Raw genomic sequence first — 14,862 nt, forward strand, 5'->3', positions numbered from 1 at the left:
ACAATCTTATATTTGTTTAAGCTTCTCTTTACAAATATTTACTACGGTATTATGTTTGGTGAACAACATTGGTATGAATAATTTCCTTTGCAAGTTCAAATTGCCAGATATTGAAACTTTGAAAGTGAAAAGGTAATGGTCCTTTTCAGGTGAGTGATTAGGACCCATTTGCTTTTCTTGTCAAATTTGGAACTTAAACAAAATTGAAAAATTTTAAACATTGCTTATACAGGTAGTTAAAAGGGATATTTCAATACAGAATTTCATAAAAATAACTTAATAAAAATGTATAAGTTAAGAAATTTCTGCATGATCTTTTTTGAAAATGCATGTGAATATTTGAGATATAGACTAAGTAACTACTCTACAATAATCACAGAATTCTGTCTAACAGAAAAAAACATGTCTTTCTGGAAGTTTTTGCTTCCTGGGAGTGTTATTTAAAAAGGCTATATGGTACTAAATTGTGACCAATGTAAGATTTAATGAAAAATGATTAAACTTCCTAATGTAGAGCTGTTTTATTTCAGACATGAGAATGTGAGTGGTTTCTACCGAGTTTCAGCGTACTTCATATCAACAGTCCTGTGTGATGTGATTCCTATGAGATTTCTGCCAACTCTTGCCTTTTCTGCAGTAGTGTACTATATGTTAGGTAAGTCTGCCAACTTTTCACTTCTCTGTAGCAGTGTGCTATATGTAAGGATATCATACTAGCTTTCAACGTTTTACTGTTACTAAAATGTCTGAAGATTTCAATTTCTCCCAGAATTTCTGTTCAGAGGGTTAATGATTGGCATGAAATTATAATAGCATGGAATGCCAGAGAGTTACAGATAGCATCTTTAGATTGGCTTTTAATAGCCCTATCAAATTACCAGCACCCTTCTCCATGGTCAGTTTTAGAATTGAGATGAACATTAGGTTTATGGGTTCATTGCTTCAAGAAAAAGATACGAAAAATGTATTTTGAATGAAATGCTTAGGAAATTTAACACACTTGGAATTCAAGTATAGCATATGAACCTATGAAAGTTTAACAAATTAATCTTTATCACTTTTAAAAGAAACTATAAGCAGTCCATATTGGAGTTATAGTAAGAAATAGTTTAAAGGCCCAGTAAGACTTTGGATGTAATAATTACAACACCAAGAAAGTTATCTTTCCAATGAAATTGGCCTTTATTTGCTCAGATTTGGTTTGTATGTACAGTTAATTAAATTTCATTTAAAATACAGTAAAACTTGCCTAAATGGCCAACTGTCTTAAGTTTACAGTCACATAAGTAAAGGAGTCGGTGGCACAGTGGTTACAAGGTTGGACTACAACGCCAGTGGTCTGGGTCCGATTCCCGGTCGCGGCTGATATCCCAACTAGTGTTTAGTGCTAGGTGATTTACTTAAATTGGTACTGTTTCCAGCAGTATCAGCCTAGATTGGATGCTGGGGAGGTAAATATGACGCCTGCTGTGGGCTCGGCTGGAAATAAGTTGTTCCATCGATTCCAGGTTGGGACCTCCGTGGACTACCCAAGAAACTTTACCTTTTTTTCTGTAACATTGTGTCATTCCGTTTGTTGACTGCTTAATACAGGTTTGACTGTACTTAAAAATCAGAGTCAAAACTTCATCATCGCTTTAGCTATATCTGAAATACAATTTTTATGCCCCCGAAGGGAGGCATATAGTTTTTGAACTGTCTGTCGGTCTGTCAGTCTGTCCGCAATTTTCGTGTCTGGTCCATATCTTTGTCATCGATGGATGGATTTTCAAATAACTTGGCATGAATGTGTACCACAGTAAGACGACGTGTCGCGCGCAAAACCCAGGTCCGTAGCTCAAAGGTCAAGGTCACAGACATTAAATGTCATTTTTCATGATAGTGCATTCGTGTCCGGTCCATATTTTTGTCATCCATTGATGGATTTTCAAATAACTTGGCATGAATGTGTACCACAGTAAGACGACGTGTCGCGCGCAAGACCCAGGTCCGTAGGTCAAAGGTCCTAAACTCTAACATCGGCCATAACTATTCATTCAAAGTGCCATCGGGGGCATGTGTCATCCTATGGAGACAGCTCTTGTTTAAATTGTTTTAACAAATAGACACCTTTTTATACGCCCGTTTGAAAAACAGGACGTATTATGGGAACGCCCCTGCGGGCGGGTGGATGGGCGGGTGGACGTCATCCACAGACTTGTCCGCAGCATATCTTCTTCAGGCATGAAGAGATTTTGATGAAACTTGGCACAATTGTTTACCATCATGAGACGGAGTGTCATGCGCAAGAACCAGGTCCCTAGGTCTAAGGTCAAGGTCACAGAGGTCAAAGGTCAAATTCAAGAATGACTGTCCGGAGCATATCTTCTTCATGCATAGAGGGATTTTGATGTATCTTGGCACAATTGTTCACCATCATGAGACTGAGTGTCGTGCACAAGAACCAGGTCCCTAGGTCTAGGGTCATGGTCACACTTAGAGGCCAAAGGTCAGATACAAGAATGACTTTGTCCAGAGCATTTCTTCTTCATGCATGGAGGGATTTTGATGTAACTTGGCACAATATTGTTCACCATCATGAGACAGAGTGTCATGCGCAGGTCCCTTCTTTAGAATTACTTCCCTTTGTTGTTACTATAAATAGCTTATATTGTAACTTTTCATTACTAGTCGTAGGGAAAAATCGAGACTACTTTTCGGTAGTACAACATGCATGTTACATCCAATTTTGAGGTGTATTTTGACCTATCTCTATCTAGTAAGGATTTTTGTGTAGACTTAGAATTTTGTTTTGGATTTTTTTTTATTTATTTATTTATCTTTTCTTCTTTTTAGATTAACTTTCCTTAGTTGTTACTATAAATAACTTATATTGTAACCTTTTTTATAATTGACTGTTTTGAAAAACCAAGACCACTTTTCTGTGGTACAACATAGATGTTACTTTCAAATTTTAGGTGTATTTTAAGATATCTCTACCTGGTAATGAGTTTTTTTGTGGACTTAGAAAAACGAAAGAATTACAATAATTACTAAACAGCCACAAAATAGTGTAAATTTTTTGTAATCTCCTGTTTGGGGTCTGCGTCACAAAAGTTCTGCATGTTAGCAGGTTTCTCAACAAGGCCAAATGCTATTAAATTTCACACATGTCTTCGGCATCATAAGATGACTTCCTAAGACAAGTTCTGTAACTCTAGTGTTTACTTTGTCAAAGTTATTCCCCATATTTAACTTTGGTTTTCAGGTGAAAGTTTTGCATGTAAGCATGTTTCTCAGGAATTACTTAACTAAATGATTTCAGATTTTCCACACATCTTTTGCATCATGGGGATGACCTCATGTGGCACATTCATAAATATGGCTTACATTTGAGCAAAATTATGCCCTTTTACAACTTAGAAAATTTTGCTAAAACTTTTGTATGTAAGCTAGTATTAGGTGGAATGGCTTCAAATAGTTGAGCATGCTGTCATTAGACAGCCCTTGTTTTAATTGATCAGTGACACAATTGCAGTCTTGTACAAAAATTCAACCTAAATCCCTATTTTATATTCATATCTGAACTCTATATTAGTGAATTTATCAAGTTGCCATTGCTCGGTGGGACATATTTTATAGTCCTTTGCTGAATACAATAACTAGTAGTTCATATATCTCCACTGATTTATATTTTCAGGTTTCATTACTGCTTTTGAGAAATTCCTGGTATTTTTCCTGGGCTTGTTCCTAGTGTCAATGGCAGCCTCAGCAATTTCATTCTGTATCAGTGCATTGGTTAGAATCTTTGCTGTAGCCAACCTTCTCATAGCCATGGCTTATGTTGTCATGATGGTAAGTTACATTTTATATTAGCGCATTGGTTTGAAACTTTGCTGTAGCTAATCTTCTCATAGCCATGGCTTATGTTGTCATGATGGTAAGTTACACTTTATATCAGCGCATTGGTTAGGATCTTTGCTCTTGCCAACCTTCTCATAGCCATGGCTTATGTTGTCATGATGGTAAGTTACACTTTATATCAGCGCATTGGTTATAATCTTTGCTGTAGCCAACCTTCTCATAGCCATGGCTTATGTTGTCATGATGGTAAGTTACATTTTGTATCAATGCATTGGTTAAAATCTTTGCTGTAGCCAACCTTCTCATAGCCATGGCTTATGTTGTCATGATGGTAAGTTACATTTTGTGTCAATGCATTGGTTAGAATCTTTGCTGTAGCCAACCTTCTCATAGCCATGGCTTATGTTGTCATGATGGTAAGTTACACTTTGTATCAGTGCATTGGTTAGAATCTTTGCTGTAGCCAACCGTCACATAGCCATGGCTTATGTTGTAATGATGGTAAGTTACACTTTATATCAGCGCATTGGTTTGAAACTTTGCTGTAGCCAATCTTCTCATAGCCGTGGCTTATGTTGTCATGATGGTAAGTTACACTTTATATCAGCGCATTGGTTATAATTCTTGCTGTAGCCAACCTTCTCATAGCCATGGCTTATGTTGTCATGATGGTAAGTTACACTTTATATCAGCGCATTGGTTATAATCCTTGCTGTAGCCAACCTTCTCATAGCCATGGCTTATGTTGTCATGATGGTAAGTTACACTTTATATCAGCGCGTTGGTTAGAATCTTTGCTGTAGCCAACCTTCTCATAGCCATGGCTTATGTTGTAATGATGGTAAGTTACACTTTATATCAGCGCATTGGTTAGAATCTTTGCTGCCAACATTCTCATAGCCATGGCTTATGTTGTCATGTTGGTAAGTTACACTTTATATCAGCGCATTGGTTATAATCTTTGCTGTAGCCAATCTTCTCATAGCCATAGCTTATGTTGTCATGATGGTAAGTTACACTTTATATCAGCGCATTGGTTAGAATCTTTGCTGTAGCCAACCTTCTCATAGCCATGGCTTATGTTGTAATGATGGTAAGTTACACTTTATATCAGCGCATTGGTTAGAATCTTTGCTGTAGCCAACCTTCTCATAGCCATGGCTTATGTTGTCATGATGGTAAGTTACACTTTATATCAGCGCATTGGTTATAATCTTTGTTGTAGCCAACCTTCTCATAGCCATGGCTTATGTTGTCATGATGGTAAGTTACACTTTATATCAGTGCATTGGTTATAATCTTTGCTGTAGCCAACCTTCTCATAGCCATGGCTTATGTTGTAATGATGGTAAGTTACACTTTTTATCAGCGCATTAGTTAGAATCTTTGCTGTAGCCAACCTTCTCATAGCCATGGCTTATGTTGTAATGATGGTAAGTTACACTTTATATCAGCGCATTGGTTATAATCTTTGCTGTAGCCAACCTTCTCATAGCCATGGCTTATGTTGTAATGATGGTAAGTTACACTTTATATCAGCGCATTAGTTATAATCTTTGCTGTAGCCAACCTTCTCATAGCCATGGCTTATGTTGTCATGATGGTAAGTTACACTTTGTATCAGCGCATTGATTTGACTCTTTGCTGTAGCCAACCTTCTCATAGCCATGGCTTATATTGTAATGATGGTAAGTTACACTTTATATCAACGCATTGGTTATAATCTTTGCTGTAGCCAACCTTCTCATAGCCATGGCTTATGTTGTAATGATGGTAAGTTACACTTTATATCAGCGCATTTGTTAGAATCTTTGCTGTAGCCAATCTTCTCATAGCCATGGCTTATGTTGTCATGATGGTAAGTTACACTTTGTATCAGTGCATTGGTTAGAATCTTTGCTGTAGCCAATCTTCTTATAGCCATGACTGTATGTTGTCATGATGGTAACTTACATTTTCTGTCAGTGCATTGATTTGAATCTTTGCTCTTGGCAATCTTCTCATAGTCATGGGCTATGTTGTAATGATGGTAAGTTACACTTTATATCAGTGCATTGGTTAGGATCTTTGCTCTTGCCAACCTTCTCATAGCCATTGCTTATGTTGTCATGATGGTAAGTTACACTTTATATCAGTGCATTGGTTAGAATCTTTGCTGTAGCCAACCGTCACATAGCCATGGCTTATGTTGTAATGATGGTAAGTTACACTTTATATCAGTGCATTGGTTAGAATCTTTGCTGTAGCCAACCTTCTCATAGCCATGGCTTATGTTGTCATGATGGTAAGTTACACTTTATATCAGTGCATTGGTTAAAATCTTTGCTGTAGCCAATCTTCTCATAGCCATGGCTTATGTTGTCATGATGGTAAGTTACACTTTATATCAGCACATTGGTTAGGATCTTTGCTCTTGCCAACCTTCTCATAGCCATGGCTTATGTTGTCATGATGGTTAGTTACACTTTATATCAGCGCATTGGTTAGGATCTTTGCTGTAGCCAACCTTCTCATAGCCATGGCTTATGTTGTCATGATGGTAAGTTGCACTTTATATCAGCGCATTGGTTAGAATCTTTGCTCTTGCCAACCTTCTCATAGCCATGGCTTATGTTGTCATGATGGTAAGTTACACTTTATATCAGTGCATTGGTTAGGATCTTTGCTCTTGCCAACCTTCTCATAGCCATGGCTTATGTTTTCATGATGGTTAGTTACACTTTATGTCAGCGCATTGGTTAGGATCTTTGCTCTTGCCAACCTTCTAATAGCCATGGCTTATGTTGTCATGATGGTAAGTTGCACTTTATATCAGTGCATTGGTTAGAATCTTTGCTCTTGCCAACCTTCTCATAGCCATGGCTTATGTTGTCATGATGGTAAGTTACACTTTATATCAGTGCATTGGTTAGAATCTTTGCTGTAGCCAATCTTCTCATAGCCATGGCTTATGTTGTCATGATGGTAAGTTACACTTTGTATCAATGCATTGGTTAGAATCTTTGCTGTAGCCAACCGTCACATAGCCAAGGCTTACGTTGTCATGATGGTAAGTTACACTTCATATCAGTGCATTGGTTAGAATCTTTGCTCTTGCCAACCGTCACATAGCCATGGCTTACGTTGTCATGATGGTAAGTTACACTTCATATCAGTGCATTGGTTAGAATCTTTGCTCTTGCCAACCTTCTCATAGCCATGGCTTACGTTGTAATGATGGTAAATACACTTTATATCAGCGCAGTGGTTAGAATCTTTGCTCTTGCCAACCTTCTCATAGCCATGGCTAATGTTGTAATGATGGTAAGTTACACTTTATATCAGCGCAGTGGTTAGAATCTTTGCTCTTGCCAACCTTCTCATAGCCATGGCTTATGTTGTAATGATGGTAAGTTACACTTTAAATCAGTGCATTGGTTAGAATCTTTGCTCTTGCCAACCTTCTCATAGCCATGGCTTATGTTGTAATGATGGTAAGTTACACTTTTTATCAGTGCATTTGTTTTTGCTGTTGCAAACCTTCTCATAGCCATGGCTTATGTTGTAATGATGATAAGTTACACTTTATATCAGCGCATTGGTTTTAATCTTTGCTGTAGCCAACCTTCTCATAGCCATGGCTTATGTTGTCATGATGGTAAGTTACACTTTATATCAGCACATTGGTTAGAATCTTTGCTGTAGCCAACCTTCTCATAGCCATGGCTTATGTTGTAATGATGGTAAGTTACATTTTGTATCAATGCATTGGTTAGAATCTTTGCTGTAGCCAACCGTAACATAGCCATGGCTTATGTTAGCATGATGGTAAGTTAAATTTTCTGTCAGTGCATTGGTTACAATCTTTGCTGTAGCCAATCTTCTCATAGCCATGGCTTATGTTGTCATGATGGTAAGTTACACTTTATATCAGCGCATTGGTTATAATCTTTGCTGTAGCCAACCTTCTCATAGCCATGGCTTATGTTGTAATGATGGTAAGTTACACTTTGTATCAGTGCATTGGTTAGAATCTTTGCTCTTGCCAACCTTCTCATAGCCATGGCTTATGTTGTCATGATGGTAACTTACATTTTGTATCAGCTCATTGGTTAGAATCTTTGCTGTAGCCAATCTTCTCATAGCCATGGCTTATGTTGTCATGATGGTAAGTTACACTTTGTATCAGTGCATTGGTTAGAATTTTTGCTGTAGCCAATCTTCTCATAGCCATGACTGTATGTTGTCATGATGGTAACTTACATTTTGTATCAGTGCATTGATTTGAATCTTTGCTTTAGCCAATCTTCTCATAGGCATGTCTTATTTTGTCAAGATGGTAAGTTACATTTTGTATCAGTGCATTGGTTTGAATCTTTGCTCTTGCCAACCTTCTCATAGCCATGACTGTATGTTGTCATGATGGTAACTTACATTTTGTATCAGTGCATTGATTTGAATCTTTGCTTTAGCCAATCTTCTCATAGCCATGTCTTATTTTGTCAAGATGGTAAGTTACATTTTGTATCAGTGCATTGATTTGAATCTTTGCTTTAGCCAATCTTCTCATAGCCATGGCTTATGTTGTCATGATGGTAAGTTACATTTTGTATCAGCGCATTGGTTAGAATCTTTGCTTGTAGCCAGTCTTCTCATAGCCATGACATACGTCGTCATGATTGTAATTTACATTTTGTATCAGTGCATTGGTTTGAATCTTTGCTGTAGCTGACCATCTCTTGGCCATGGCTTATGTTGTCATGATGGTAAGTTAAATTTTGTATCAGTGCATTGGTTAGAAACTTTGCTGTAGCCATCCTCCTCATAGCCATGGCTTATGTTGTCATAGTGGGGAGTTAAATTTTGTATCATTGCATTTGTTAGAATCTTTGCTGTAGCCAACCTTCTCATAGCCATGGCATATGTTGTCATGGGGGTGAGTTAAATTTTGTATCATTGCATTGGTTAGAATCTTTGCTGTAGCCAACCTTCTCATAGCCATGGCATATGTTGTCATGGGGGTGAGTTAAATTTTGTATCATTGCATTGGTTAGAAACTTTGCTGTAGCCAATCTTCACATAACCATGGCTTATGTTGTAATGATGGTAAGTTACACTTTGTATCAATGCATTGGTTAGAATCTTTGCTGAGCCAACCTTCTCATAGCCATGGCTTATGTTGTCATTTTGGCTGCTGGTGGCCTGGCTTCATTAATTTAAAGTTATTTTTTGGGTTACTGGCGAACCTTTATTCTATCCCCAGCCTTTTACATTTACAGGTGTTCAGTGGGTTACTGGCGAACCTTTATTCTATCCCCAGCCTTTTACATTTGCAGGTGTTCAGTGGGTTACTGGCGAACCTTTATTCTATCCCCAGCCTTTTACATTTGCAGGTGTTCAGTGGGTTACTGGCGAACCTTTATTCTATCCCCAACCTTTTACATTTGCAGGTGTTCAGTGGGTTACTTGCGAACCTTTATTCTATCCCCAGCCTTTTACATTTACAGGTATTCAGTGGGTTACTGGCGAACCTTTATTCTATCCCCAGCCTTTTACATTTACAGGTATTCAGTGGGTTACTGGCGAACCTTTATTCTATCCCCAGCCTTTTACATTTACAGGTGTTCAGTGGGTTACTGGCGAACCTTTATTCTATCCCCAGCCTTTTACATTTACAGGTGTTCAGTGGGTTACTGGCGAACCTTTATTCTATCCCCAGCCTTTTACATTTACAGGTATTCAGTGGGTTACTGGCGAACCTTTATTCTATCCCCAGCCTTTTACATTTACAGGTATTCAGAGAGTTACTGGCGAACCTTTATTTTATCCCCAGCCTTTTACATTTACAGGTATTCAGTGGGTTACTGGCGAACCTTTATTCTATCCCCAGCCTTTTACATTTACAGGTATTCAGTGGATTACTGGCGAACCTTTATTCTATCCCCAGCCTTTTACATTTACAGGTATTCAGTGGATTACTGGCGAACCTTGATACTATCCCCAGCCTTTTACATTTACAGGTATTCAGTGGATTACTGGTGAACCTTGATACTATCCCTGACTTCCTAGAGTGGCTCAAATATATCAGCATCTTCAGATACAGTTTAAATGTAAGTAAAACAAAGTAGTTCTACCTTTCAAAATATAGTTGTCAGACTAAGCAGTGAAAGTGGAAGGGGCTTCTGTGGCTGAGTGGTTAAGGTTTCTGATTTTAAATCACTTGCCCCTCACCAATGTTTTTTTTCGAGCATGCATGGGGCATTGAATTCTTCATGTCGGGAGACCATCCAGCTGGTTTCAGAAGGTTGTTGGCTCTACCCATTTGCCCACCTGTGATGAAATAATGCACAGAGGGGCACCTTGGGCCTTCCTCTACCATGAAAAGCTGGGAAGTTGCCATATGACCTATAATAGAGTATAATTTATGTAGTTGTGACGTTAAACACAACCAAAAAAAAGTGGAAGGAAGTCTATGTGTCATGCATATAGACCTCTTTGGCTCACTCACTTCATCTGATAGACATGCGTTGAACATTAGAAACAGTAGAGAAACATACAAAATTAGATAATAAATGATAAAGAAATAGTTGCTGTAAAACATCAAGCAATCCAAACTGACAGTCTTAAAAAATGGCCAGGAACTACAGGAATGGCTCATGTGACCCAGGATGCCCAAGCCACTGATGCTCCAATTATTTTACTATAATTGAAAGTCCTCCTGAAGCAGTAGATGCCATTTTTGAGCACCATTACTTCATCACCTTTTCTTTATACAAATAGTAATGCTTGTAACCATAAAAAGTAAATTTTTGACTTCTATGCAAGATGTTATGCCTCCTTTGTCAGTATAATTATCCTCTCAGTTCAAATTTAAGAGCATGTAAATAGAGTTGAAAAACTTCACTGAGTTGTAATTAAGATACTTTGGCCATTAATTACTTATTATTTGGTAATAGCCATGTATGAAACAAATAATGATTGCAAGTGGCCAAAAGGGTGATTTTGTTATTTGTTGGTCCATTGATAACTATTTTGTTTCAGATTAGTGTTTTAAGAACATTTGGGCCTATGTATGAAATTTAATAGATTGTGACTATTGTTTTTTGTCATAATATATGATAGGTTTCAAGGGGAAGCAGTAGTCAAGCGGTTATAATGTCGGCTGCTCAACCAGGGAGTCGTGGGTTCGAGCCCAACTGGGGTCATGACCAAGCCTTCTCATATGACACCAGTGGTTCATATAAGCTTGGAGCTTTCATCACAATGAAAGTAATATAAATTAGTATGAACTAAAACAAATATATGACAAAAAATACATATTTATTATGGATAGCAAATACATATATATCATCGACAGCAAATACATATATATGACTGACAGCAGATTCATATACTCGTATATGACTGACAGCAAATACAGATATATGATACTTATTAGTCCCCTACTGGTTGAAAACCAGTTTCGGGGACTATAGGAATGCACTGTCTGTCCGTCCGTCCGTCTGTCCGTCCGTCCGTCCGCAATTTCGTGTCTGGTCCATAACTCTGCCATCCATGAAGGGATTTTAATATTACTTGGCACAAATGTTCCCCATGATGAGACGACGTGTCATGCGCAAAACCCAGACCCCTAGCTCAAAGGTCAAGGTCACAATTGGAGATCAAAGGTCAACAGGGCTTTTTTTCTGTCCGGTCCGAAACTCTCCCATCCTTGAAGGGATTTTAGTATTACTTGGCACAAATGTTCCCCATGATGAGATGATGTGTCATGCGCAAATCCCGGACCCCTAGCTCAAAGGTCAAGGTCACAATTGGAGGTCAAAGGTCAACAGGGCTTTTTTCCTGTCCGGTCCATAACTCTCCCATCCATGAAGAGATTTTTCATTTTACTTGGCACAAATGTTCCCCATGAGGAGACGATGTGTCATGCGCAGAACCTGGACCCCTAGCTTAAAGGTCAAGGTCACAATTGGAGATCAAAGGTCAACAAGGCTTTTTTCCTGTCCGGTCCATAACTTTCCCATCTATGAAGAGATTTTAATATTACTTGGCACAAATGTACCTCATAATAAGACGATGTGTCATGCACAACTTTCAGACCCCTAGCTCAAAGGACAAGGTCACACTTAGCAGTCAGATGTTAACATAGCATGAACAGGGTCTGTTTCGTGTCTGGTCCATAACTCTGACATTCATTAAGGAATTTTAATATCACTTAGCACAAGTGTTCCCCATGATGAGACGATGTGTCATGCGCAAATCCCAGACCCCTAGCTCAAAGGTCAAGGTCACAATTGGGGGTCAAAGGTCAACAGAGTTTTTTTCCTGTCCCGTCCATAACTCTCCCATCCATGAAGGGATTTTAATATTACTTGGCACAAATGTTCCCCATGATGAGACAACATGCCGTGCGCAAAGCCCAGACCCTTAGCTCAAAGGTCAAGGTCACAATTGGAGGTCAAAGGTCAATAAGGTTTTTGCCCTGTCCGATCCAGAACTCTGTCATCCATCAAGGGATTACAATATTACTTGGCATAAATGTTTCCCATGATGAGACGACGTGTCATGCGCAACACCCAATACCCTAGCTTAAATGTCAAGGTCACACTTTGAAATCAAAGGTCAAGAGGATTTTTTTCCTGTCCGGTCTATAACTTTGTCATGCAAAGCAGGATTTAGATATCAGTTGGCACAAATATTCCCCTGGATGAGACAACATGTCATGCACAAGAACCAGGTCCCTAGGTCTAAGGTCAAGGTCATATTTAGAGGTCAAAGGTCAGGTTCAAGAATGACTTTGTACGGGACATTTCTTCTTCATGCATGGAGGGATTTTGATGTAACTTGGACCAAATGTTCACCACCATGAGGCACTCTTGTTTTTAGAATTACATCCCTTTGTTGTTACTATAAATAGATTTTATTGTAACTTTTTTATTACTGGCGGTAGAGAAAAATCGAGACCACTTTTCTGAGGTACAGCATGCATGTTACATCCATTTTTTAGGTGTATTTTGACCTATCTCTACCTGGTAAACAGTTTCTTGTGGACTTGTATTATATATATTTTTTTTTTTTTTTTTTTTTTAAAGATTAATTTCCCTTTGTTGTTACTATAAATAACTTACATGATAACATTTTTATAATCAGCCAAAAAAATTCAATGTGAAAACAACTGTAGGTTTTTATATATATAAATTTTAATCCAAGTGTTTTGTTATAACATATTGTATATATAGTACAATATTGTTTATACATCATTGAAAGATATCAGTTCATTATGTTATACTGCAGTAGAGAAAATTAGGTGCCTTCCAGTAAGGGACTTTGTATTGCATGGCAATACTTCATTCACTTGTTATTTCAGGCATTAAATATTAACGAGCTGAAGGGAATGACATTTGTCAATTCAACAGTAGATGAAAACTGGTGAGTATCTTTTCTACTAACAAGTCAATGCTACCCTCTTAAAGCAAACACCAACTGCGGGAAGACAGAAATATATCAGAAATAATGCCTGCAGGGGTACATTATTCCACCATTAAATCTTGGTCTATAATATTCAAGTTATCAAGGTTTCAGTTTGAGTAAAATAGGGTTATTACAACAGTAGCTCAAACTAAGATGCTGTATTCGGCTTGAGTGGATTTTGCAAGATCAGATCTCACGAGGCATGGAAGCGCAGAGTGTGATCCATCCTTGCAAAATCCACGAGAGCCGAATACAAAATCCCAGATCAAGCTACTGATGTAATGACCCTAATTATATACTCCCGTCTTTTTGTTTGCTGTTTTGTTATCGAACGAAATCTTTATTGTTTGTCGATGTTGAAATAGAAATGAGTGAAGTTTTAAAGGTTTTGTGTGCGCTATTTATAGAGCTGTATCAGGTCATGAATATTAAATGAAAATAGTCTGGCAGCATACAATACAAAAGGTACAATATGGATTTCTTTTCCGTCTGTTCACATTTACTTGTGAAATACAAGCAGTATCTTCAACAGAAATTATATAGGTATATAATAAAAGAAGTTTCCGTTACCTGTAAAGTTTAGGTGTAGACTCACTGATTGATGAACTTCCATTGTGATTGATCAGTGGAAGTGCCTTGCTGACAAATAAATAGCAAATGTTCTCATGTATTGTAGTTCTTTTTTGAACTAAATATATTTACAATATTGTATCATTCATAATTCAAAGCTTTTATCATGTTTGACATTGGTAGAGTGATATAAAGCTATTACATAATTTTGTTATAATATTAGTGTAATAACAGTTTGATGTTGATGTTATTTTAAGTGTAGGAAATGTTGTTCCAACTGACCCTGTCTATTTTAAAGTAAAGATTTTTTTTATTGTTTGAGCAGGAAAAACTAACACGTGATAAGAAGAATATTACATTTGTGTTTCACATTGAATTGATTAAACTTGTTGAATTAACTGGATAAAATGCTCAGTAGAGCCTCGCATTCTATTATTAGCTCGATTAGTCTAGCTTTTCTATTCACCCTGGTGTCGGCGTCACACCTTGTTAAAGTTCTGCATGCAAGTACATATGGCTATCATTTAAAGGCATATAGCTTTGAAACTTATTTTTTTCTTTCTCTAAGTTAATTACCAATCTCACTGGGTCCCATAAATCTGACATGCATTTTGGCCAAATTATGCCCCCTTTTGGACTTAGAAAATTCTGGAAAAAGTTTTACATGCAAGCTCCTATCTCCAAAACTAAAGCAGGTATTGAATTGAAACTTTTCGTATGTCTTTGTGGTTATTAAACTAGGTGGTAGTATGAAGTCCCATAACTCTGACATGCAATTTGGCCAAATTATGGCCCCTTTTGGACTTAGAAAATTCTGGTTTAAGTTTTGCGTGCAAGTTACTATCTGCAAAACAAATGCAGATATTAAATTGAAACTTCACATGTGCCTTCGGGGTTTAAAAACTAGTTGATTGCATCAAATCCCATAACTCTGACATGCAATTTGGCCAAATTATGTCCCCTTTTGAACTTAAAACTTCTGGTTAAAGTTTTGCATGC

At 37.6% G+C, this 14,862-nt stretch overlaps 1 protein-coding gene across 3 annotated transcripts in view; it reads left to right on the forward strand.

Moving 5' to 3' along the window:
* The window catches only part of LOC123565032 (broad substrate specificity ATP-binding cassette transporter ABCG2-like), a 65,891-nt gene that overhangs the window by 42,913 nt on the left and 8,116 nt on the right, over positions 1-14,862 (forward strand). For all 3 annotated transcript variants that reach the window (XM_053537671.1, XM_053537669.1, XM_053537670.1), the window contains 4 exons: positions 531-655; positions 3,680-3,834; positions 9,843-9,932; positions 13,190-13,251. In XM_053537671.1, coding sequence (XP_053393646.1) covers positions 531-655; positions 3,680-3,834; positions 9,843-9,932; positions 13,190-13,251 — 432 coding nt within the window. The remainder of the gene's footprint in view (positions 1-530; positions 656-3,679; positions 3,835-9,842; positions 9,933-13,189; positions 13,252-14,862) is intronic.

Source organism: Mercenaria mercenaria, chromosome 2, assembly GCF_021730395.1.
Source record: "Mercenaria mercenaria strain notata chromosome 2, MADL_Memer_1, whole genome shotgun sequence".
NCBI classification, from domain to species: Eukaryota; Metazoa; Mollusca; class Bivalvia; order Venerida; family Veneridae; genus Mercenaria; species Mercenaria mercenaria.